This window comes from Microchirus variegatus, assembly GCF_963457635.1.
Source record: "Microchirus variegatus genome assembly, chromosome: 6".
NCBI lineage: Eukaryota > Metazoa > Chordata > Actinopteri > Pleuronectiformes > Soleidae > Microchirus > Microchirus variegatus.
In genome coordinates this window covers 17,068,527-17,095,706 of record NC_139807.1, presented here as the reverse complement: position 1 = coordinate 17,095,706, position 27,180 = coordinate 17,068,527, and the positions used below count along the sequence as shown (strand labels likewise).

The window sequence follows — 27,180 nt, the reverse complement described above, 5'->3', positions numbered from 1 at the left end:
ACAAGAACAATGTCTGTCAGACAGATGATCTGCTGTGGCAACCCTAAAAATGGAGACATTGAAAAAAGAAGAGAAATATCTAATACAATTTTTCATTAATGTTATAGTAATAGTCATTGACTTGAATGGACTGTGTGCTAGACGTTGGAAATGTTAAGGATCATGGGTCCAGTTTTTGGTTATTTTAATATAGATTGAATATTTAAAGGTGAAGTAAGTAGTTTATAGTGCCATCTAGAGGAGAGGCTGAAATTTACAACAAAGAACTGCTCCTCTGCTCACCCCCTCCCTTCCCTGAGCGCTACGGTATCCTCAGCCGGTCAAATGTCGTCCTCGTTGTCTTTCTCCGTGTCAGCAGATGAGGTTCGTGAGGCGAGGGAGAGGGCGAGCTACCGCGGCCGTAGCAGACGAAGCGGAGAGAGTGGAGGCGGGACTTCAGCTACAAGTAAAGTGATTTGTTCTCTCGCGTTTGTCCTTACAGGCTCTGGTAGAAACATGGCGTCTCGCTGCTAACAGTGGCAATGCAACCACGGCCCGCGACCATGTTATTTTACATGACTTTTTGAAACACTACGAAAATGAAACAAAAACTATTATACAGCGACTAGACAATGCAGGAGCACATAATATGTATAAAAAAAGTGGATTGTGGGTTATATAAACCCATAAATACTACACAGTGTCCCTTTAAATAAATAGATGTTGTGAACATTTACTAAGATCTTGTGGTATATTTTATTTACTAAAGATGTCCATAATTCATTGCTTAATTATGTAGAAATACCATCAGACATCTTTAACTGTTGTGCATGTTTTGATTGAAGAGGTTTTTACTCAGATCAGTTTTGGGAGATGTGGACCTTTAGAGATTAGGGAAATGACTGTAGGTGTTGTGACTTGATGAGAGAGTTGTACTTCCGCACCACTAGGAGGCAGTAATGCACGGAACGTGTCGAGTCTGCCGGTAAGTAAAGAAGAAGAAGAAAACACAGACGGACACTGGTTTTACTATGGCGGTTTTATGCTAAGTGCAGAAAAAATGCGAGTATTTTAGCTTCAACCGCACACATTTTCAAAGAAAGGAAAGCCAGGGGATAGTTTTACACAATGACCAACAGAACATCTTATTTTTATGACCCCGACGTGGGTAACTTTCATTACGGTGAGTTTGGCGGTCGCAGTGAACAGGCCTACAAAGGGAATGATGCTAATATAAGCTAGCTACATGCTAGCCACCGAAGGATTGTGTTTTACTTTTACATGAAACGTTTTCTTGCATTTTCTCCCTGCGCTATATGCAGTTTGGTTTGCGCGTTATCTTTAAAACACCCCCTTGCATTCATAGCTTAATTTATGTGTGTACGCGTTAGAGTAGCCGGTTTGCTTAGCCTGCTAACTTGACGCTTCATGCTCTCATCTGCATTGACATGTATTATGATGTACAGTTAGTGTTCGCTGTCTGATTGTTTAAATAAAGTTTGAATTGAATTCCTGTGCATATTATCTCTAGCCAGGTGCTGTATTGTTTTAAAAAAACAACACGTGAAAACCCGAAGAGCTTGTTGTGTGTGCATGTAACAGTGTAATACTGTTATTGCAAGTGTATGAACCATGTAGAACGTATTCTTTCTGTGTGAATAGTTTCTATTTTCTGTTATTTATTTTTCTGTCATTTTCTGGAGTCAACTTTAATGACAAGTATAGGGGCACAATGCTCTATTTCACTGCTTTCTGGTAGTTTTTTAATTGTCTATGTTTTGCAAACAGTCTAGGAGTTATGGTAATGAGAAATATGCCTGCCAAATTCTGTCAGCGATGATAGGATGATAACAGAAGGGTTAAAGTCCCTGTGATGCACACACACAAAATAAGGCATTTGTATAACTGTATAGTAATGTGTAAACTGTGAATGTCTGCCAGGTTCGGGTCACCCTATGAAGCCTCACCGCTTGTCTCTGACACACAGTCTGGTGCTTCACTATGGACTCTACAAGAAGATGATGGTGAGCAGAAGGGAGATATATTACTTCAAATGTACCTGTTAAAAACAACAGTTCAGTGTATACATTTTAGAAGAAGCATTCAGAAATTGCAAATCTCTGCCAAGGACGTTAAGTTTCCATGTGTCACTACACTTCCCCCCGTCTTTAAAAGTTAACATATTTCGATGCGTACATCACAATCAAAATAACTAGTTCCTTGGGCCATTAATTAATTGTTTATGTATTTATTTTTTAAACAACTGTCTCTACTTGTTTTCAGATGTTCAAGCCATATAAAGCATCCCAGCATGACATGTGTAGGTTCCACTCCGAAGACTACATAGACTTTCTGCAGAAGGTCAGCCCCAACAACATGCAGGGCTTCACAAAATGCCTCAACACATTTAATGTGGGAGACGACTGGTGAGTACGAGTGATTCTCATGAATAATGGTTTGGTTTCAAAATATCAATGTCTAGAATTGTCAAATGTCAGATAGATCAGTAAATAGTAATGTAATATTCACTGGCTTCATCATTGGCTCCATGGCATATAATTGTCTCTGTTCCACAATATTTTAATGTCAAAACTTTCAAGCAGTTATATTTACATTATTAACCCTTCGGCACATTAGCATTCACAGAGATATTCTTATGAGTGGCAAGACTTTAGTGTCTGGTAGCTGTTTCAATGCCACTGTGCATTTCTTACACTGTGTAGCCCAGGTTATTACTATTTACTGAGAAGAGAACTGACAAAAACATCACCAAAAATCTTCCTGTCCCAGTCCTGTGTTTCCAGGTCTATTTGAATTCTGCTCCAGATACACAGGAGCCTCTTTACAGGGAGCCACCCAGCTCAACCATAAGGTAAGAGATGCAACGCAAATCAGCTTTTGGTTCTGCCACTGTGAAAATATAAAATTTAAAAAGAATTGTGATGCATTTATTTAGTACAGTTTTGCTATTATTTCATTTGCAGCCACCTTTACTTCATCTGCTGCTTTGAAAGTGCTGCCAAGCAGCTAGTAGTAAAAAATGTTGGTGTGAATGTGGACACAGCAACAGCATGGCTGTGGTACAATCAGTGCAGTGATAAATTTGGCTGATGGCGATTTTTGCTTGTCTTTTCCAGATCTGTGACATTGCCATCAATTGGGCCGGAGGTTTGCATCATGCCAAAAAATTTGAGGTAAGAATAGCATCCTCTAAAAATCCTCTGCCATCTGTCTCTCTGTCCTAATTAACAACCTTTTTCCTATGTTTGCAGGCGTCAGGCTTTTGCTATGTCAATGACATTGTCATCAGTATACTGGAGCTACTCAAGTAAGAACATGATAATGTTCTTGTATTTTATTCTCACTGTACAACTATCTTACACTCTGTATTTGTGTGTTTGTGTGTGTGGCAGATACCACCCAAGGGTTTTGTATGTAGATATAGACATTCACCATGGTGACGGCGTCCAGGAAGCCTTTTACCTGACGGACCGTGTCATGACTGTGTCCTTCCACAAATATGGGAACTACTTTTTTCCAGGAACAGGTATAAGCAGCTTTCAACATCTAAGGCAGTTAGGCATTATGATGTTCTGGACATTTACATTTCTCTGACTGGGCAAAAGTAGATGTTTCTCTTAAACTTAAAAAGACCAATATCTATTGACATACGTTGTGCTTGTATTTGTGAAGGTGACATGTATGAAGCTGGAGCAGAGAGTGGCCGTTACTACTGCCTCAATGTTCCTCTCAGAGACGGCATCGATGACCAGAGTGAGTTTACTAAATATAACACAATAATACACCTGCATTATTAGCAGTTCTGCCTGTTGGTCACAGTATGAACTACATACATCTGCTTTGTGGTCTTTTCAGGTTACAGACAGCTCTTCCAGCCACTTATTAAACAAGTGGTGGATTACTACCAGCCAACCTGCATCGTTCTACAGGTCAGTGCACAATTTGGACCTGAAGCAATTTACCCGATTCTTTGGGTAAAGTGAATCGTTTAATAGAAGCTTAGTGAACATATATTTGATGTGTTTTCAGTGTGGAGCAGATTCTCTGGGCTGTGACAGATTGGGCTGCTTCAACCTCAGTATACGAGGACACGGGTGAGACACATGTCTTGTTTCTATTAACCACAGTATAGTTTTCATTAGATTGAAACTATGAAAATATTACTTTTTTACATACAACATACAAAACATATTTATTTTATAGCTGTATGTTATTCTTTGTGCACCTTATACCATCTGTTCATTATATATAACTATCGTGTGTAATTTGTTAGTACATTCTGTCTGGGCTCATGTTTACAGCCAAATCACACCAATAACAGTAGGCATTTTGTAACCTGTGCATGTGTGTGGTTTTGTGTCGTGCAGGGAATGTGTGGAGTTTGTAAAGAGCTTTAGGATTCCTCTGTTGGTCCTGGGAGGAGGAGGATACACTGTGAGGAACGTGGCTCGTTGCTGGTAAGTCTGATGCACAGACCGGAGACATGAAAGTTCCCATTAATCACATTAGTTGAAGCCAGTGGTGGCCCATCCATAGAGGGCACTAATTTGCCACCCCACCAGTCTCATATGAAGAAGAAGAAGAAAATGGGAATCATCTAAAATAATTTATAAAAACATGGAAAATTTAAATAAAAAAGCTGCACATTATACAGTCCATGACTACCGTGTGTAATCTGCATTCAAGTGTAGTTTAAAAACTTTCTCACTGTAGTGACACATGCACACAGACATGCCCTTGCAATGCAAAAGATAAGAAAACTCTTTGGTGTATAATTTAGCGCCCAAAGACTGCCCACAGCCGAACGGACCGGCTCAGATAACAGGATTTAAACATGTTACTTCGGGACATGCTCGTGCGCAGCTGCAGATCTGTCAGTGTGGACACACAGCTTTTCCACAGCAGGTGAGACACGCAATGACTGAGTCCATCTTGTCTTTATAAACATGTGTGAATGTCAAACTAGTTTGAAACATCATACTGTCACAGCAAGAGGCAACACTCTGTGTCACCAGCTGCCGCTGGTTAAAGCTTTTTTGATTCTGTTATGTTAAAAAAAAAACTTTGGCTTCTACAGCAAACATTAGGAAATGACAGTGATGAGCAGCTCAACATGTAACAAGTCTTAACAACAGCCTGCTAATTGCACAGGGTTTGTACGCTCATGAAAAACCTGGAAAAGTTTTGGAAATTGAAAATGCATTTTCTAGGTCCTTGAAAAGTTAATGAAAAACTAAATTTCCTGTGAAGTTTTGGAAAAGTCATGGAAATACTGCATGGATAATATTTTGGAATGCGTAAAACATAAATAAAATGATGTAATGTGCGATTAAAATTGACACGGAAGTGTCGAGCTGAAACAAGCAGATCACTGGTGCAGTGCTTAGCGACCCTCCAGTCCTCACATGGATTTTGAGATGCTCTATTCAATGACAAAATGCCAGGAAAGTGTAGTTTAGGCATACGGAGACAATCATTTAGTCCTGGCGCGTGGGTTTCGCAGGCTAACACACAAAAGCTAACAAAGAAGCTAAAAACAAAAGGCAACACACTTCCGGGGACGTTCTTACTCGGAGGTAAAAAAAAAAGAAAAGGAGACAACAATTCACATGCAAACGATGCAAGTGTATACTGCAGGCGTGAACCAAAACGTGAACAACAAAACACCCCTTACAGAATACAACCACTTCCTCTCTTTTAACCATTACTTAAAGCATTACTCAAATAATAATTAAAATCAATAAGTATGAAAGAAAGAAACAGAGTGGCTTTTTAAGGAGAGCTTTAAACTTTGGCTAATGAAAGACGCAGAGCACGGACTTGCAAAATGCTGATGATTGAAGACGTGCACAACAAACTGCATATGTTTTTTATTTGACGAAAGTCTTAACAAAGATTTGCAGTCAAAACAAATGGACATTCTTGTAAGACTGTGGCATAGCACCGATTTTTTTTCTTGGGTTAGTTCCTGTAAAAAAAACACAAGTGTTCATTTAATGTCTTGTCGTGTCATGGCTTCATTTTTGTTAATTTCTGTGCTGTTGTGTTTTAGGACCTTTGAGACGTCCCTGTTAGTGGATGAACCAATCAGCGATGAGCTGCCTTATAGCGGTGAGTTGTACTTAAATAAATCTATACAAATCTATTTATGCTACCCCTAAGTGTTTGTTCACAATTGTCTTACAAACCTTAAGCAACTAAATGCTCCTATTTGAGTGCATTTATTAGTAGTACACACATTATTGAGCAAACCAGAACTAATGTGATTTTTTGATATTGTTGTCTCCAACATTCTTTTTTTTTAATAAAAACCACAAAATAACCATTCACATACTGTACTGTGTATTCAGTGTTGAGTATTCAAACAGTCGGCAAAGCACAGCTCGAACCCTGTCGTGCAAGAGTAATTTGTCTATTTGTTGTGCAGTCGGTTCACAAAAGCATATCATAACTTTATTACTCTGATATATTGGAATCAGAAATACTTTATTGATCCCTTTTTTTGTTACAGCTACTTAAACCAAGAACAGAAAATGACAGGTTCACAGCCTCTACTAAGATACTATGAACAAAGAAATACTACAGTAAAAGAATAAAACTGATGTACAATAAAATACAGTAGTAGTCAAGAACGCACCTTTTTTGATCGATCACCTTATAAAACATGATATCTAACCTTGACTGTGACACGATCTAACCAAGTCTTTATTTTACTTCATCTTGACAAACTGCAAGGGAACCAGAGCCCAGTGGGAGTTTTTTGTCACCTGTTAAATATCTTTTTAAATGGACATTTTACACGTCAGTGTTGAACATTGAGAAGAATTAACATACATTTTTAAAAGAAATCAAATCACCAAAGTTACCATAAGAATCCGTTTCCCAGAATGTCTTTGCACGTATAACCTTTGTAGTTGTGAATTGGGCTGTGATTTTATTTACTTTTTCCCCATGCTCCTCCAGAGTATTTTGAGTACTTTGCTCCAGACTTCACATTGCATCCTGATGTCAGCACCAGGATAGAAAACCAGAACTCCAGACAGGTAAAATGCCACACCCTCTAGAGATGTGACAGTGTTACTATGGTTACAGCGTTTGTTTAAATGGTCCCTAGTCTCTTAGTGTGAAATACTGATGTGGATCTCTGACATTTAGCTTGTTACGTTTTTGATATTCAATGCTGCTTGGCGTTTGTTGGATCAGAAGATGTTGAAGGTACTGCTGTAGCACCTCTGCTGTGCAGTTGAATGAACTGTATGTGTCTGTGTGCGCAGTACATGGAGCAGATCCGTCACACTGTGTTTGAGAATTTGAAGATGTTGAACCATGCACCCAGCGTCCAGATTCACGACGTTCCCTCTGACTTACTGAGCTACGACCGAATCGATGAGCCGGACCCTGACGAGAGGGGGGGGGATGAAAACTACACCAGGTCAGTGTTGCTGCATGGGACTGAAAATAAGTGCAGTATTTTTGCAGCAAACTTGGTCCGTCTAACCGTCTCTCATTGATATCACTTCCACAGACCAGAGGCAGCAAATGAGTTTTATGATGGCGAACATGACAACGACAAAGAGAGTGATGTAGAAATTTGACCCGAAGGAATGGAGAGAAATGGAGTTCGCTTGCTGTCTTGTGTTGGTCTCATCTGCAGTCTTCAAGCGTCATGTCACAAAAACAACAATCTTTAAGGGAGAACATGAAGACCTTAAGGCAGTTACTCTCTTTCTCACATGGCTGCCTCCTCATAACAAACTGTCAGGTTTGCAGCTGAGTCTGTTTTCAGACACGTTTTCTTTAGGGTTTGAATCACACAGAAGTCTGGACACAGAAAAATACATGTACATACAGTACAGCTGTGTTATTTCCTTTCATATAAATAATAGATTTCCGGTTTCAAAGTTGACCAACAAGGATTTTATAATGCTTTTTTTTTCCACTTGTAATCACTGAGATGCTTTTGAAATAGGAAAATATCCATGGCATCACACTTTTTTTTTTGTACAATTTTGGTCGACTTAATGTGAACTCCAAGCAGCATTAAATGTTCAATAGAACTAATTAGAGCCTCTCCGATGCACATTCTGTCAAATGAAGGACAGTGATGGAGCAGAATGTTCATGTGACCCTCAGTGAGATGAAGAAATCACAGTCAACACCAGATGTCATCAGGTTTCAGGATGCATTTAACACATATTGATCTGTGGAGATGTTTCAGGAGTAATGAGGTGTCACCGATTCTCGTCTTAGAGCCACTATGATTTTTTATTATTCATGTGTCTTACAGCTCTCACAGAGAATGGTGTTTTTCACCACTTTGGCACAGATTTGGATTTCTTTAGGTGAACATTGGTGAATGAGGTGATTGACTTGGATCGAAAACAAACAGCAGCTACTACTTTTCATTCCTTTCTCTGCTCATTTATGTATATATATGTACGTATGTATGTACAACTGTTTGTACTGTGAGTGTGTGTTTATAATGTAGAACATGAAAAGAGGTGACATGGCTGGTGCTTTGGCAGTGAAGTTGTTTGTTATATCAGTGATGGTCAAACTGTGTTTGATGCTGTTGTACAAACACTATAACATCTCACACCACCGGTCCTCTTTTAGCCAAAAAAAAAACAGAACTAATGTGATTTTTTGATATTGTTGTCTCCAACATTCTTTTTTTTTTAATAAAAAACACAAAATAACCATTCACATACTGTACTGTGTGTATTCAGTGTTGAGTATTCAAACAGAGTCAGCGAAGCACAGCTCGAACCCTGTCGTGCACGAGTAATTTGTCTGTTTGTTGTGCAGTCGGTTCACAAAAGCATATCAGCAGGAAAGTGAAGGTCACGCGGAAACTTTATTACTCATTCACCCTCTGATATATTGGAATCAGAAAAACTTTATTGATCCTTTTTTTTTGTTACAGCCACTTAAACCAAGAACAGAAAATTACAGGTTCACAGCCTCTACTAAGATACTATGAACAAAGAAATACTACAGTAAAAGAATAAAACTGTTGTACAATAAAATACAGTAGTATTCAAGAACGCACCTTTTTTGATTGATCACCTTTATAAAACATGATATCTAACCTTGACTGTGACACGATCTAACCAAGTCTTTATTTTATTTCATCTTGACACAAACCGCAAGGGAACCAGAGTCCAGTGGGAGTTCTTTTTGTCACCTGTTAAAGATCTTTTTAAATGGACATTTTACACGTCAGTGTTGAACATTGAGTAGAATTAACATTTATTTTTTAAAATAAATCAAATCACTAAAGTTACCATAAGAATCCGTTTCCCAGAATGACTTTGGCAAAGTTTTATTGTGTTCCACTCACTTATACTGCAGTCTGATGACTGATGTGTTCAACGTTGTAAACCAAAGTCTATCAAGGAACTTCATTTTGGAACGTTATCAATAAATCATAAATCAGCCTCTTTGTCCGACACGCACTTAAGGGGACACAGATCCTTAAATTAACATTTCATGTTTCAGATTTTTAGAAACCAAATCAGCTCTTTTTGTGTTATTTCAGTGCATTTAGAGCCAGATTCAGTTCATTACCGAGCCTCTTTATTAAGGTCCTCACGTCAGCATGATCATATCATTTCTATGGCAACAAGTAACATTAAAATGACCTGTGTGTAAAATTCAGAAGGATGTATTTGCAGAAATTGAATGCGCCTAAGTATGTTTGTACAAGTGCATATTTACTTTAAAATAAAAAAAGTTTTATGTGCTTTACTGTAATAGAGAGACCTTACTTTACCAAAGCTGACATTCAGCATAGCCATGTTTCTACAGCAGTCCAACAAACAAACTAGTGAGAGCATGTTCACGATCCATTTTGCCCCAAAACTCTATTTAAAGCCTTCTGTGCATATGGTTTTACACCTCTGTTGTCCTAACTGCACGAGTACATACAGTATGAGGCGTTACCAAGTGGTTTCATTTGTCAAAACTGGAAAAAACAAATACACTGGTCAGAGTAAACAGGATGAGTGCATTGTTTTTGTTTTGAGCCAAATGTCTAATTGTGAATGAAGCCAGCGGATAAAAGAGAGGATAATCATTTGTGTGAAGCCCTTTCATTAGAGGGGCCTCATTAGAGAGGTGCATCAGGGAGAAAAGGCTGCTGATCATGTCTGGTTTTCTCAGTGGAAGCATAGAGAGTGCTGGAGACAACAAAAGCTCTAATTCAGTCAGGAGAGCAGTTCACATGCTACATGCGGTAAGACACTGGTTTTCCAGTTTGGCATGAAGCCCTGTGTTCCTGGGGACAGGACTGGAACATCCAATAATGTGCTCAGGAGTTTGTTACATTTCTTTCTTTTTTTGTACTCCACAACCTGTGAAACTTTGCTTTGTCAGTAAGATGCTATTGTGTGTTTCATGGAACAAAAAAGGCACAAGGAGTAGAGTTGAGTAGAGCAGAGGAGTGTTACTGACAGGACGTTTCAATAGTGCGTGCATATGTGTGTTAATCATTCATGTTTACAACCGTGTGGCGGTAATCGCTGGGAAGGAAACACGAGCCAAAGGTCTGATCCTGACATCAGTAGAAGGAAAGCTTCTCTGTGGATTTGTCTGGTAAGTTTGCTGTGTTTTGAAATCGACGTTTTGCATTTCAATTGTCATGTATTTTGTGATTTGGGATCATAAGGATCATATGTTAAAGTTAACAAACACATGTAAAAGTATTGTGATTATACTGACTCATTTTTTTACATGAACACAGGTAACTGGTTTTAATGATGTGATATAAAACGCCAATAATGCCCTGTTTTCATGATATTGATAAGTTTTATTCAACTTTGTTCAACACTAATACCATCTTAATTTGGTATTAACCATGTTGGTATTAAGAAGAGAAAGTGTGGTACCTGAGGGAGGATGAATTTATATATTATAGTCATTTAAAGTAATTCTGTTTTCTTGTGCACCAATGTTACTGTAATATAACTGCTTTGTTACCACACTGTTATTATCAAGGTGGGAATTTAATTAAAAAGGTGAATGATATTATAAATATTACAATTCCATGCCGTTGCTGTACTGTAATGATAACTGTCATAAAATAGGGAATCATATTTAAATAGCTATAATTTAATTAATTAGCTAAATAATTTCACGTAACGCAAAGTTCTCCAGCTGACCGTGTGAACCTCTAATCAAACAGGGACCTGACACTGCTTTCCCTTCCCTGAAAATGAAACTTTCCCCAGTGTTTTCCACTCAGTGACGGAACATCCTGATCCTAGCAGGCATTTTTACAACCTGCTCTGATGCATCTGAGAGTGCAATATACTGTTAAATTTCAAACCCAAACAAATTTTTACGCATAATTTTACAGATAATTTTACTTAACTCAAACGGTTGTGATGATATTGGTGTTTTCCCCCATGGAAATACAATTGAATAATAATAATAATAATATGAATAATACATCAACGTACAATGATAGAAATATCAACCAAACAGCAGCATAATCATCACTGTGTTCACCTGTACAAAACCCACTGAGTCTGATTTTCTTGATTTCTTTATGTTCACAGACATGGGGGCCATCAGTATTCTACTGCTGTGTCTTAGCATCATAACTCCTGGTAACTATTTATATATATATATATATATATTTTTTTTTTTATCATTATGTCGTAAATACACAATGTAATACTCAATTCTGTTTCTGCAGCGAATACTGTTATATTGATCAATACAAGCATTTATAAAGTCTGTGGAGACACCCCCAAAGGTAAACATTTTTTTTTGTTTGTTTTTTGTTTTTTAGTAAGATTACTTTTATAATGACATGTCTCTAAAATATTGCACACAGTTTCATTACATTTTCCACCAATGCTGTTTTCACAGGTGACTTTGCGTTTACTATCGACGCAACAAGCACAGACGGTAAAACGCTGGCTTATTCTTGCACTACGTCTGAATACTTCAGATGTGACACAAACAGTGGGAATGTGACAGTCGAGCGGCAGCTATATCATGCGGTGCGGTCACGTTGAAGCATGGCATTTTTTAACATCACTAAACAAATGTGTTTTATCAATGTGTTTTCTTTCTTGAATACAGGGTAGTACAACAATTGATTTCTTTGTTCATATTACTGATGGCTCCAGTCCGGTAAGTGATGTCTAATTTAATGTTAATCATCTTTTTCAGTTTGGTTCATTCTCTGGTACTGAATAAAATACAATGTCTTTCAGTTAAATCCGCAATTAACAGTAATCGTATTAAAGGCCAACAACTACAAACCCATATTCCAGGCGTCATATGATTATGAGATTGCAGAGGTAGGTCAAACATGAGTTAATGTTTAACCGTTTTATACCACAGCAACTGTTCACTGTTATGATGAGTTTCTTTAAAGAGAGAAAAGTGCCCTTGTCAGTGCTCAGAGACATGTATTTTTGTTCACTTGTTTTTATCCCTGTTTTTGTATTCACCAGAATACAACTGTAGGTACAACTCTGTTTACGGTGTTGGCTACAGATGGTGACTCTGGTAATGGTCTTGCTGGTTCTGTGTATTACTACATCGATGAAGTAAGTTTCCTAACTATAAGTCTATTACAATTATATACTGATGTTCTCGTGACATTACTAAAGCCACAGCTCTGTTTTGTAGGTGACTCCAAATGAGGGATTCAGTCTGTTCACTATTGGAGACAGAAATGGTCAAGTCAAATTAGCAGGAAATCTGAGTTTCACGTCGCTCAGCACGTTCTATCGACTTAAGATTAACGCTACTGTGAGTACCGTGCAAGTGGTGTTTTTTTGTTTTATTAATAAAAATGTAAAGATTAAATATGCAAACGTAATTGTACCTCCATGTAACTTCCTTCACTCTTCAATGCAACACTTTTATTTTACACATCAATCATGGAAAGCCAGAGGTGGAAAGTAACGAAATACATTTACTCAAGTTACTGTATTGATTTTGTATTTTACTTGAGTACGTATTGACTCAAGTATTGTACTTAGTTACTTTATAAATCCTATCCGTTACTGAGTAAAAATAACAATTCAGCACAATGAAGACCTACAGGGGGAAAATATACACCAGAACCAGATGAATGATGATGTGATTAGCACCAGCACTGGCGCGTGAACATAGAGGGCGTGGGCAAAAGTGATGTAATATCCTGTGTCGCGCCGGGCGAATGAGCTACAAAATAGTTTGGGATTTCTGAGCCCTTGTCATATTTCTACTACCCTCACACCCCACGCAAAATAACTAAGTAACTTTTACTTAAAGTACATTTCAAATGAACTAATTTTTACTTCTAATTGAGTACATTTTCAGATGACTACTTTTACTTGACTTTTACTTGAGTAAAATATTTTAGTACTTTTTCCACCTCTGTGGAAAGCACAGTGCACCATTTACAGCTTGAGTTTGGTACATAAATCATTCAGTGTGGTTATTGCCACCCTTTAAATCAACCCATTTCACAGAATGGTACAAATGTACCCTTAAAGGTGCCATATGTAAGAATGTGGCCAAAAACGGGTACCACATTCCAATTCAAAATACCGAGGTCTTTAAGGTTTCGTTTTTTGACGTAACTGGCAACCCGTGGTTGCTCGGCAGCTGAGACTCTACTGACTGCAATGATTGGTAGACGGCGGTAGGTGGCGCCACATGCCAAAACATGATTTCAAAACATAAACATGATTTGCAAAAAGATGCAAAATATTTTTTTTAATGCAAATACTTTGGCTGTACTGTTGATGTTGGTGAGTTCAGTTTGTTATATGAACATTATTCCTGAGTCTCTGTGACATATTAGGAGGATTTTATGGCCAGTTGCTTTAGATTTATTACATAATGCACCTTTAATTGGAAAGGCTCATGAAATTAAAATACATTTTTCCTCATAAATATCGAGGCGTATGAGTGATTTACTGGATTCCATTTTCCAATTAATACTTTGCTTTGTTATGTGCTTCAGTCATTCTTTCATGCACCTAATAAGAATTTGAGTTAATTGTTATGATTTTATCACAGTGAATATTCTCGTACTCGCTGCCAAACATTTTTCAATTTCAACAACTTTGACTGATTTCAGGATGGTGGAGGCAAGTGTCATTATGACTCCAGTAACTACAACTCAAACGTGATTTATTCCTTCATTTCGGTGAAGGATGTCCCAGACATCAACCCACAGTTCACCGGTCTTCCATACTCAGGCAGTGTTGTGGAAAATACTCCAGTGGTGAGAGCTTTCATCAGTGTTGTTACCATCTGTGCTCTTGCCATTACATACACATTGTTATTTACTGGCTCTTTAATGAAGTGATTTGAGAAATTTCTCTCTTACAAACTGACTAACCAAATTTCCAGTTAAAAATAGAGTTGTTTTAATCTTTGACAGAACTCATGTGTGTTTAAAGTGAATGCCCTAGACCCAGACATAGGAGTCAGTGATGTTCTCCACTACAGCATTGAAGGTCAGACTCCACAACTTGCAGATCATTTATGGAGTGAGGAAATTAAAAAAACGATAAAATAAATCACCTCTTTGTTTGACAGATTCAACAGAAGACGGTCTGTTCAATATCTCAAGAACTGATGGCGTCATATATGTGATGTCAGCAATTGACAGAGAAGTTGTTGGTGATACCATTACCCTGACTGTAAAGGTACTGTTGTTGTTCTTCCTTCTGTTGTACTTATAGTTTTACAGTGAGTGTTTTAAGTGTGTGGTTTTACTCCTTTTTGTCCATCGTCCATGGAGCACAAGTGCCGTAAGTGACATTTGCAGAATTTTACAGGAGAGCTAAAACAAACTTTTTTATTGATTGTAATTAGGTGATTAAAAACAACACAGAATCCATATTTTAAAGAATTTTCTAATTGCCAGATTAGGCTAAATAACCTTGCTCGTTTGCAGTTTGTATGGTAAATAACCATAGAAAATACTGATCAAATGATCAGGACAGGCTAACTCAGAGCTAGCTGGTTTGCTAATGCAAGCTAGCTTGCTAGCTAGCTCGCTATTACGTCAGCACTCATGGGCTTTGTTTATAAAGTTCACGAGTAGCTAGCTAGCTAGCTGGTGAAGCTGGTCAGCATAGGCATTTGGTCAATATTTTGTTTTTCGGATTTATCATTTAATAATAATAATGCTTCCATCATACAGCTATTTCCTCACCATCAGAATAATGTAGTTCTTCCTCTTCCCTTGCGGGTATATGAAATTCTTTAATTATACTAAATAGTACTTGTTCTGCAGTATACATTTGTCTTTGCCTCTGCTGCACCATGTCCTGCTTTGAAGGGTGCAGTTCTTGTATTGAATTGTTTATTGCACTAAAGGCATAAATGCACTTGACTTACGCCTTTTGTGCGGCAAGCTCAGTTGAAGGTTTTCATTTGTTTTCAGCCTTTATTTTAAAAAGTAACTATTATTAGGACCTGATTTTTTTTAACTATTTAATAGAGCTCATCAAGACCTTTAAAATGATGTATAAAACGAATTTTCCCCGAAGATGTCACTTAGGCCCCTTGTGCTCCCAACCTTCACCATGTAACTTTGTTTTAATATAATTTTTTTGGAAACTGTTGCGTTGGTAAAAATAATTCTGCTCTGATCTTTCTTTTTAGGCCACAGAGTCTAAACCAAACATCCATGGGTTAGAAGCCAGCACCACAGCAAATGTATCGATCAACATCCTCGACGCCAACGACAACAGCCCGGAGTTTTACAAGTGTGGAGGCTCAGGAGACGAGCGCTCCTGTGAGAAGGCGAGTTCCTTCACAGGAGAGGTCATTGAGCACTGGCTGGGATCTATTTCCATCAACATGACAGTCAAAGATCCAGACAGGGTAAGAACATTTTAATAAAGTTGTCCACTAATGTGTGTGATTGTGGATCGAGCATGAATCTCCTCTTTCACAGTTTTCCACCACTAAACTAAAACTGGAGGGAGCTGACAAGGAGGTTTTCACTGTGGCTCCTGATTACATCACATCAGAGAGCGTTGTTCAGCTTCAGGTCAAGCAGCCCCAATTACTGGACTTTGAAGTGAAACAGCAAATGGTTGTACAGGTAAGAAGTAAAGATATAAAATAGGCTGTGAATCTGTTGAAGTAATTAAGGATTGAGACGATTCCGTGTTGTATCGGTCCAATACTGGTTAAAATCACTGGATGGTAGATGTTAAAACGAATAATATAAAATATCATCCTAAACACCTTATGGATCTCAGAAATACTTCTCTATGCACAAGTTATACATTTATGTATATATATATATATATGAATGATGAGGACAGGTGAATTGGCATTAGTGATGGGATCGGCAGTTCATTTGAGTGTACTGAATCACTTTGATCAGTTCATTAAAATGATTAGTTCAAAAAATTTGTTCACCGAATCTTTCAGTGCTTAGCAGGAGCCCAGTGCCCTGCTACATGACTCACGTCCTCCCTGAGTGCAGTACGTTCGCGCCGCGGGTCATTGAGTGAGTGACAGCGCGAACGAGATTCATGTCCTCAGCCACAGTTCTCCAGTTCTCTGTGTGTCAGTTCGTTCGCGAGATTCACGTCCACAGTTCACCAGGTCTCTGTGTGTCAGTTCGTTCGTGACACGAACGAGATTCATGTCCTCAGCCACAGTTCACCAGTTCGCTGTGTGTCAGTTCGTTAGCGAATCATGACTGAGTCAGTGACTGACATTGCGAACGAATCACAGCAGCAGGTAGAAACAGTTCTTCTTACTAGTCACTCCCTCCCCGCTCGGCGCACGTTGGCTGGCGTCGTTTGCCGAAGATTCATGAGTGAGTGACGGCGTCAGCGAACGACTTCACGAGTGATTCACAGAACGCGGCAGTTCCACTCCCAGCCGCTACGCTCGCTGCTGAGCTCAACTGAACTAAGAAAGACACGAATCAGTTCATGAAGTGATCCCAGTCAATTCGTTCACTCAAATGATTTGTTCTTTCGAACGAATCGCTCATGACCGACACAACACTAATTGGCATTAATTAAGGTCTCTGAATGAGTGACATTTGTGACTTTTGAACCATTGTGACTGATACATTATGTTTACATATTTTATTTGGAATAGGTTTGCCCTTAATCAATCAAAAACAATCAAGACTGTATTGGACCAGTGTTGGAGGATAGTTTGATTTTGGATTTTGGTAATAATATTACTGATATTTTGTACCACTTGTTTATCATATTAGTGATAATTCTAACCAGTCTTGTTTCACATGCAGGTGATCGCCACAGATGAAGGGCAATCCAGCTTCCAGTCCACTGCTACAGTCACTATCACCATCAAGGACAGTAATGACAACAGCCCCAAGTTCCCAGAAGACACATACAAGCTGACTGTTCCTGAACACTCTGCTGTTGGGACCGTAGTGAAAACCATCACTGTATGCAATTCATTATTATTCATATTCAGACAGTATGTATTGGAGCGGACATTAATATTGTTTTTGTTTCTTAGGCTGAGGATAATGACACAATGGATCAAGGCAAAATCACTTACAGACTTCTTCCAGAAAGCATGTTCGTCTACACTATTTTCTTGTTGTTTAAACGTAGTTACTATGTACCTTTTCTCCACACACACTGAGACACCACTGTGTACTGCTCTTTTCCAGACTACTGTATTTCTATGTGGAGCCAAGTACGGGTTCAATTTGTGTGCAGAACGAAACTCTGTTGGATCGTGAGGTCAGATCTCTGTATTCGGCGACTCTACAGGCCTTGGACTCAGAGGGCAAACCTGGCACCACACAGCTGGAGATTACTGTGACTGACATCAACGACAACCGTCCAGTCATCAACAGAGAATCTTACATGGTGTTTGTTAGAGAGGGACAACAGATGGAGGTTGAGATCAAGGTAACGTGATAAGACAACTCATCACATATCACATGCTGTATTAACATCATTTATTATGAGGATGTTTTTCCCTCAGAGTTCTGGAAATAATGTGTGCAGCTGTTTAGTGGAAAACCTGATCAGAAGAGTGAATGCTGTCATGGCAGCATATTTTTATTCATTTTATCTCGTCATTGGACAGCCTTTTTTGGTTGGAAAATTCATTGTTTTGCACCAAAGTCCATCGAGAAATTTGCACTTTCAGCTTGCGGGACAAAGTAACTGGCGATCGACATTTGTGTAAATACACCAGAGTCACAAAATAACACATTGACTCGTGATCTAGAACTTAAAATTGTTGATTTTCTCTATGGACTTAAAGGCGCCATATGTAAGAATGTGGCCAAAAACGGTTACTACACTCAAATTCACAATACCGAGGTCTTTTAGGTTTTGTTTTCTCCGCCATTGTAGCTCAGATGTAACTGGCAACCCGTGGTTGCTCGGCAGCTAAGACTCTACTGACTGCAATGATTGGTGGTAGGTGGCACAATATGCCAAAACATGATTTAAAAACATGTTTGCGGTCCGCAAAATACTTTTTTTTAAATGCAAATATTTTGGCTGTACTGTTGTTGTTGGTGAGTTCAGTTTGTTATATGAACATTATTCCTGAGTCTCTGTGATATATTAGGAGGATTTTATGGCCAGTTGCTTTAGCTTTATTACATAATGCACCTTTAAAGGTGCAGCCAAAATATTTGCATAAAACATTTATTTTTTGCAGACTGCAAATCGTGTTTATGTTTTGAAATCATGTTTTAGCATGTGGCGCAACCTACTGCCGTCTACCAATCATTGCAGTCAGAAGAGTCTCAGCTGCCGAGCAACCACGGGTTGCCAGTTACGCCAGAAAACAAAACCTAAAAGGCCTGTGTATTTTGAATTTGAATGTAGTAACTGTTTTTGGCCACATTCTTACATATGGCACCTTTAAGCAGTTGAGAATTCTATTAGGTGAGCCCTTTGTTAACTGTCCATGTCCCAGGCTGGTTCTTGGTGATGCGATTGGTGAAGTCCATGCTAATAAATGTGTCAGTCCCTCATGCAACGACATTTTCCAAAATGCAAACTATCATTTTAACACTTGTACTTGTGGAAGTTAATGTTTGAATACATACAAGGTTGGTCTTTGTCCATGTGAACGGTTAGTATTTATAAGAAATATCGGTAACACTACAGCACTAGGTGCTTTAGCATACTAGCCCTTTATTAGTAATCATTAAGCACATATTAACACCTTATTCTACATAACCTTATTCTACCTCTATTACGACATGAATTACGATTTTTCCTACATAAGGTGTTAATGCGTGCTTAATATATACTAATAAAGGGCTAGTATGCTACTTATATGCATTATATGCAAATATTACCAAAATATAATTTCCTCTCATGCTCTCATTTATGTAGGCTACTGATGCAGATGACCCCGATACAGTAAACAGCCAAATTGTGTATGGAATTGAGCCCAGCATGTACAGTGATAACTTTACCATCGACCCAACCACTGGTGTGTTGAAAAGCATAAGTCCGCTGGATCTTGAGGGCCTGAACCCAGACCTGAAAGGAAGGATTGAACTCAACGTAACTGCTACTGACAAAGGAATTCCCCCACTTTCCGCAAGTGTCACCGTTATTATTAATGTAGAGGTAAGAGTTGAGCAATTTATGTTAAGCCACTGCTGCTGCTGTGTCGCTACAGATGCTGCCACACTTACTGTCTTCTTCTGATGCAGGATATCAATGACAACGCACCACAATTCCAGCACTCCACTTACAATTTTTCTGTTAAAGAAGGAGGTCTGTATACATAATTCACAAATGTCTTTTTCTGTGCACAGCATTGTAATTTCATTTTTTTCCTCTCAAAATCAGATGCAGCTGTTGGTTCTGTTTACGCTGAGGATTTGGACCAAACAGCGCAGTTTAACCGCATCTCTTTCAGCATCATTAGCGGCAGCTTCGGCACCTTCATTATCCGCACCTATGCGGACGAGGAGCGGGGCTACAGGGGAACCATCAGTGTGGACCCAGACGTTGAACTGGACTATGAGAACACCCAGAAGCAATTCATATTGACGGTAGAGGCAACAGATCTGGAGCAGAAGACAGCTGTGGCAACGGTGGAGGTGAACGTATTGGACGTAAATGATGAGAGGCCCGAGATCAAACCCATGGCACCTGTGCCAGTGAAGGAGAACACGACCATCAGCGGGGCCGTTGGGAAGTTCGCAGGGCAGGACAAAGATGGAAATCACTCGCTGGTGTACAAGTTGGAATCCATCAAATGCAGATGCAACAGCAACAGCTCTGTGAAATGCAGCAGCTGGTTTATCCTCGATCCAACAGGGGAAGTCAGGCTCAACCCGGAGTTCACAGTGGACTATGAAGAATGTGACCAGGTGGAGGTGGAGGCTCTGGTAGTGGACGAGTACACAGAGAAGGGAGACAACCACAGTGTCAGCACAGGTCAGAACTGGTTCGTTTGATTATAACAAGATTAGAAAAGTCACATTTTAAAGGTGTTGTAAAAAGCATAAAGCCTGTTTCTTCATCTCTTTCAGGAAAAATGGTGATCAACATTCAAGACGTCAACGATAATGTCCCAGAATTCATTCCCTCGGATTCTGTATTTTGTTAGTGCATGTTTGAGCATTTTTCCTACACTGTGACTCATTTAACTGAAACACTGAAAGACTGACTTCTCTCTGCTTCTCTGCCCTAGTTGTGGTGTCAGAAACTGCAAGTAAAGGGACTTCGGTTGCAGGAGTCACCGTGAGTATGAAAGAACACCAATAAGTGACATGATTTCAGCCTGAAATATGTATATATGGTGTCCAGATAATCCTGCATCCTGTGTCTCTTGCTTCTCTCAGGCTACGGATCATGACACGGAAACAAACAGGCAGATTGACTTCAAAGTCACATCGGTCAAATTTAAAGACAACAATCAGACAAGTGACACGAGAATGCTGTTTGAGGCCATCACCACACAACAGAAAGACCTCTATGTCGGGATAATTCAGTGAGTCAACATTCTGCTCTTAACATAACTTTTGTGTGTGCACTACCGTTCAAAAGTTTGGGGTCACTTAGAAATGTCCTTATTTTGGAAGAGAAAGCTCTTTTTTCCAATGAATATAACATTAAATGAATCAGAAATAGACTTTATACATTGTTAATGTGGTCTGGTTTTTAATAGAACATAGGTTTATAGAGGCCCATTTCTCTCCAGTGTTCTAATGTTACATTATGTTTGCTAATCTAAATTAGAAGGCTATTGGATGATTAGAAAACCCTTGAAAACCCTTGTGCAATGATGTTAGCACAGCTGAAAACAGTTTTGCTGGTTCTTTGACGAAAGCAAAGTTTGAAGGGCAAAATTATTATTTTGAATAAAAATCATTATTTTGAATCTTATCAGTGTCTTGCCTATATTTTCTATTCATTTTGCAACTCTTTTGATGAATAAAAGTGTGACTTTTAATGCAAAACAAACTTTTGAACCGTAGTGTATTTGTTACCAATTTAGGACTTTTTCTTTTCTGTCAAAAGACATGGACCTGGTCCTAATGAAAGAACCTACTTTTTGAGGAACTGGTTAAGTTTAAGGTTAGGATTTGAATTATGGTTAGATCAGGGTTCGGCATTAACTGGTTATGGTTAAAGTTTGGGATAAAACTTTGTTTTGGCGGTCCAAATGAATGGAAGTCAATGCAGCAGTGTCCTTAAAAGTATAGCTTTCGCGAACCTGTGTGTGTCTCTGTGTGTGTTTTCAATCTACAACTGAGCAAAAAATAATGACATACATTCAGACTTGACTGTAGCGTTATAAAGCAACAAGAGACACAGAAGAAAAGTACAATCATTCTGCTGAAAAAGATAAAATGACCCTACAGAGACTGTGCTGGGCGTCTTGTCAGTTTATAGAAAAGATAGAAGACATTTTACACGTTTGTATCCGTTGTATCTCTGAGTCTATGACTGTTTCTTTTACTGTCCACAGGACCACAGAAGGTCTTGATATCTCACTGAAAGGAGAATATCTGGTAACAGTAACTGCGACTGATAGCGGCGGCCTCTCCAGCAGCACAGTACTGGAGGTGAGTGCTTGGAATACAGAAGAAGATCTCATCTATGTTCAACATCAGGGAGACAAAACCCCAGCCTGTGTTTTTACTTCTACTCTTTTATTTGTAACGCAGATATTCACAGTTGATAAAACCTATCAAGTTAGACTTGGGTTTACACGAAGCGTAGAGGAGGTTGAACAAAATCTCGACAGCATCATCAGGTAAATGTTTAAAGTTTGAATCTGTTGAAAGAGAGGTGGCGTATTTTTGTGTTTTTTTTTTATCACACTATGGATTTAAAATACAAATACTGATCTTTCTGTATTTGCAGGTCACTGACTGCCGCCACCAAGGCTGCTGTGGAAGTTGTTGCAATCGAGACTGACCGTCCTGAAGAATCCAGGTATGTTGTTTTTCAACTCTAATGTTGAACCATATTATCTACATTTTCTGTGAATATAGGCCCTAAATCAGGGGTCTCAAACTCAAATGACCTGGGGACCAATGCGCATCTATTGTGGTCAAGAGGGGACCGGCCTAGAGAACAAAATGTGTGAAAAAAAAAACAACTGTTTACAATATTGCATCATGATATCACACGTACACAATACTATTTATGATGGAAAATGAATGTATTAATATCAAAAACAGACATTTATTTTAAATTACATAAATAATAGTATGGACAACTGTAATTAAAATTTGTACCAGGACCAATTTCGGCCACTGCCATTCGTGGCTCGTGTATTTATATATGTAATTGAATGTTGTATATGACACATTTGATAAAGGGATAATTATGACCAAATGTCTTATTATTACTGTTATAAAAAACATTGCTAGAAAACATATATTATATTCTATCATGTCGCTGGCATGATATTAAGTGGGGGGCCCCATGTAATCGCCTAAATCATTGTTGCAAGTTGAAACTCTGCTTGTTAAAAGCAACTGTTTTTGTCCACTAGGTGGTGCAAGTGCACCTGAAAACAGTCATACTGCTGAGCAGTGGTGTAGTGTGGTCTACTGTAGTGGGTATATACTGTCAGCACGGGTTGCCAAACCAGCAGCACAATAACACATGCTTAATTTTATTATCGTTAGTGTTTTTCATGAAAACGACAGTCATCTCTACTCATTAGTTGTAAAAACGAATGACATGAGTATAATTTGAATGCCCATTTTTAAGTGCTTACACCGAAATCCTGGCCTTTTTGCAGTAGTTATACCCCGTATACCTGCATATCAGGTAGACTACACCACTGCTGTTGAGGTTATTTGATTAAAAAGTGCACAATTTTAGATTTTGAGATTAAAAGGCTAAAAGTGCTGTTGTTAATTTATGTTTATGTTAGTAGATGAGAGTATTCTTTTTTCCTCTCTCAGGGCTTCCATCATCACTACCATGGTGGCATATTTTGTCTACACCAACGGAACAGCTCTCACCTCTAATGAAGTGGAAAAGATGGTCTCTCGTCCCGAACACTATCCTATACTGGCCGACCTTGGCCTCAGGTATATTGTAAGTACACTTTTAAATTCCTCTTGGGAAGTTTTGGAGTGGTGTTGCTTTACTCCTTTCCCAATGTATGATAGCAGGTCACAGTTGGAAATGGGAAATTAATTCATTTAATCCTGAAATTTGACCAGTGAAGCCTGTCACTGCACAGAGATGACACAATCTCAGTCACAGAAACAGAGAGAGTTCATTATCAGTATATTATTCCACTCATTTGTGAGATTTGAAACTCATAAATAAAGCAGTGACATTAACTGGTATATTTCTCTCTGTGGATGTTGTTTGTGGATGAAGTTTTAAAAAAATTAAACCAAACAAAAAAAAAAACTTTGTACGCAGATCCCTGGTCATTTACAATGAACCATGAATAATGTAATGTAAATTGTAATGTTTTTTTTTACTGTATATCCAATCCAACTTTATTTATAAAGCACTTTAAAAACAACAACAGCTGAAACAAAGTGCTGTACATCAGGGATAAATAAATAAAACAGATACAACATACAAACGTGTGACCCAATAGACCTAAGAATGTACAATAAAACAATAAAATACTGTATTAAATATAAAAACAACACAAATAAACAGGTCATACAATAAAACTATATATATATATACATATCAAAAAAAGATAAAAACCAATGTCTCATACTGGGTCGAAAGCCAAAGAGTAAAAATATATTACAAATTATAATCAGATTCTATGAAAGTTTATTGCAGAACTGTAATATGTCAGATAATTTTAGTTTATATAAAATAAAGTAGTGATATAGTACAGTATAATCTCTGACCAGAGAAAGTTTAAATTAATTGTTTTTAATTGATCATCTGAAAACAGAAAAAATAAAGAGAGTTTTCTGATTTGTGTTTCAGGGGCAGGCAGTTGTGGTTGAACCAGAACGGGACCCTGTGATATTTGTCCTGCTGGGAATAGTGGGAGGCATCGTCCTTTTACTGGCTGTCCTCATCACCTCTCTGATGTGTACTCGCAGAACGTAAGAACACTGATGTGGAATAAAGTTTAGGGACAGGACTAAATTACAGAACGCATCCATGTGACGACACCTTTTTTTTTTACCACAAAAACACAGCATTTTTTTTTAGTTTCTGTGTGTCTGTGTCTGTGCGACAGCTACCAGAGGAAGCTGAAAGCAGCTAAAGCAATGAACTCTGCGTCCATGGTGACGTCCGACAACCAGAAAAGTGGTCCTGTGGTACCTGGAACCAACAAGTACACCATGGAGGGGTGAGGAGACAACAGCATCTGCATTGATAAAGGAATATTTGAGGAAAGTTTGGGGTCACCGATACAATTTGTTGGTGTTTTCCATTAAAACTCACACTTTTATTCATCAAAAGTTGCAAAATGAATAGAAAATATAGTCATTACATACATTGACAAGATTAGAAATAATGATTTTTATTCAAAATAATAATTTTCCCCTTCAAACTTTGCTTTTGTCAAAGAACCAGCAAAACTGTTTTCAGCTGTGCTAACATCATTGCACAAGGGTTTTCAAGGGTTTTCTAATCTTCCAATAGTCTTCTAACACAATTAGCAAACACAATGTTCCATTAGAACACTGGAAATGGGCCTCTATACACCTATGTACATATTCCATTAAAAACCAGATGTTTGCAGCTAGAATAGTCGTTTACCACATTAACAATGTGTAGAGTGTATTTATGATTCATTTAATGTTATATTCATTGAAAAAAAGGACATTTCTAAGTGACCCCAAACTTTTGAACAGTAATGTATGAAAATACATCATACATGACAGACTATATTTATTTTTTACCATTATTTTTTGACAGGGCCAATCCTGTTCTCAACCTCAACATTGACACAAACCTGGTGCTGGACATGGATGAGAGGAGCTCAGATGTAGACAAAGTCAGGTAATGACGACCTCTCAGACGATTGTGTTCACCTCTGCCGTCCGCTGATTGCTGCCTCACCACTGTTTGATGAGTTAGTGACTCACAGTCACATGCGACATCTCCTCTCCTCACTACAGCAGCGCTGCTTAATAAACCGGGACGGTTTCCAGGTGAACAGTTTGTCAGTCTGCTCACTGCAGCATGTTGTGACAGAGAGGTGGCTTTCAGTTTCCATCAGTGCTGCGCGACCTGTGAAATCAAAAACCATAAACACCGATTGGAGAGGAAAACATTGTCTTTGGCAGGTGACTTTAAGAATTAGGATTATTTTTTGATGCTTGATTTTTCTTTCTCAATAAAGCCTCAACTCCCTCGACTACAACGACGACATGACAATTATCGGAAGGGACATAAAGACAAACAAAGTGAGTTTACATTTTAAAATCGATACACTTATTAGAGTACTGTCAAATCATTTTACCTGCCTCTTTCTCATTTACAGATGTTCCAGGAGGAGGAGGAGGAAGAGGAGGAGTACGGCGGTTCCCAAGAGTACATTGAGCCCCTGGGTGCAGCACTGGCCGAAAGGACACCGAAGAAAGAGAAACCATATTTGGGTTTTAATAACCCTGGTTTCCACAATACTACAGACCTGTAAGGGAAATGCTCAAGAAAGAGGCACCGATCTTAAGCCACAGGTTCTCTTTAACCAGATTTAACCAAATAACAAATCAAACATAATACATTACAGAGCCAGCTATCACACTCCTACCCGCACTGATGAAATGTAAATGCACTTGTGTTCTTATTTTGTTTTTGAATGGCTAAAAATACTTAAAACATGTTGTATATTTTATATAAAAAAAAAGTTTCTTAAATGTTGAACCGCACTTTCCCCCTGTTTTCTGTGTTCATGCTAAGTGCTAACCTCAGCTCAGCAAAACTGCAGCTTTGCACCTGTATTGTACAGGTATTGTTAGAAATAATTTGAAACTGTCCGGCAAGGATGTTATAAAGCTTTAAGGGAAAAAAACAATCAAAACAAACGTTTGTTGCACATAAATAACTTTATTTTGTTCACACAATAAGCAATGGTTTAAAAAAAACAAAACAAAACTGTGGTTTGAAGTAAGTGCCAACAACACACGGTGCTCATAATTGTTACATTTACAATTAAGGAAAACAAAAGATATTGCATTAAATTGTCGGCCCAAAAGGTTCAACCTTGAATCATTAACATTGCTTGGGGGTTTTTGCGACACTTGCTGAAATAAAACATGCAGTGTGACGTCACGCGAGCGACTGAATGACACGATTATTTCACTGTTAAACTGACATCGAAGTGAATGTATCACAAGTGCAATCTATGAATAAAAGCATTTTTTTTTCTTCAAATGGCGGATTTATGCCCACTCATGAAATTAAAGCATGGTCACCATCATCACCATCGCACATAAAGAGTAAGTTTCATCACATATTTACAATGGAATTCATTAAAATACAGTAAGTAAGAGTCATTGCTTTTCTAAAATGATCCTGATTGTGCTCGTCATCAGTACATTTTTATACTTTTCACAACACACACACACGTCATTGTCCCAAATGTGAAAGCAGAATATAAGACAAAAATAAATAAAAGCACACTCCTCTCACACAGAAGGGAACATTTAATAATTCATATTTTATCATACAAATGAAATATATCAAAAACATCACCCTTAGATTGTAATAGAATCCCAATCCAAAACTGTCTCCCTACTATCTTTTCTTTCAGCTG

The 27,180-nt window shown here is 38.3% G+C and overlaps 2 protein-coding genes across 2 annotated transcripts; both read left to right on the top strand.

Annotated features, from left to right (window-relative positions):
• Window positions 1-1,048: 1,048 nt before the first annotated feature.
• hdac3 (histone deacetylase 3) lies at window positions 1,049-7,610 on the top strand. The gene is made up of 15 exons (XM_083890656.1): window positions 1,049-1,162; window positions 1,921-2,003; window positions 2,263-2,405; window positions 2,770-2,851; window positions 3,117-3,173; window positions 3,252-3,307; window positions 3,393-3,526; window positions 3,673-3,753; window positions 3,856-3,929; window positions 4,030-4,094; window positions 4,368-4,457; window positions 6,053-6,111; window positions 6,964-7,043; window positions 7,275-7,432; window positions 7,526-7,610. The coding sequence occupies exons 1-15, from the start codon at window positions 1,108-1,110 to the stop codon at window positions 7,593-7,595; spliced, it is 1,287 nt and encodes a 428-aa protein (XP_083746782.1). The 5' UTR covers window positions 1,049-1,107; the 3' UTR covers window positions 7,596-7,610.
• Window positions 7,611-11,563: 3,953 nt separating this feature from the next.
• cdhr2 (cadherin related family member 2) lies at window positions 11,564-26,061 on the top strand (the record flags this gene model as incomplete). Its single annotated transcript, XM_083890806.1, has 30 exons — window positions 11,564-11,612; window positions 11,702-11,761; window positions 11,878-12,011; window positions 12,094-12,144; window positions 12,261-12,314; window positions 12,471-12,566; window positions 12,649-12,771; window positions 14,093-14,239; window positions 14,399-14,474; window positions 14,557-14,666; window positions 15,631-15,852; window positions 15,926-16,075; window positions 17,249-17,410; window positions 17,485-17,546; window positions 17,642-17,885; window positions 19,338-19,577; window positions 19,664-19,727; window positions 19,803-20,396; window positions 20,492-20,563; window positions 20,653-20,702; window positions 20,804-20,952; window positions 21,934-22,030; window positions 22,133-22,221; window positions 22,332-22,403; window positions 23,387-23,522; window positions 24,393-24,514; window positions 24,652-24,765; window positions 25,338-25,421; window positions 25,765-25,828; window positions 25,906-26,061. 30 exons carry the CDS (start codon window positions 11,564-11,566, stop codon window positions 26,059-26,061), a joined length of 3,843 nt encoding a protein of 1,280 aa, XP_083746932.1.
• Between the last annotated feature and the right edge of the window lie 1,119 nt (window positions 26,062-27,180).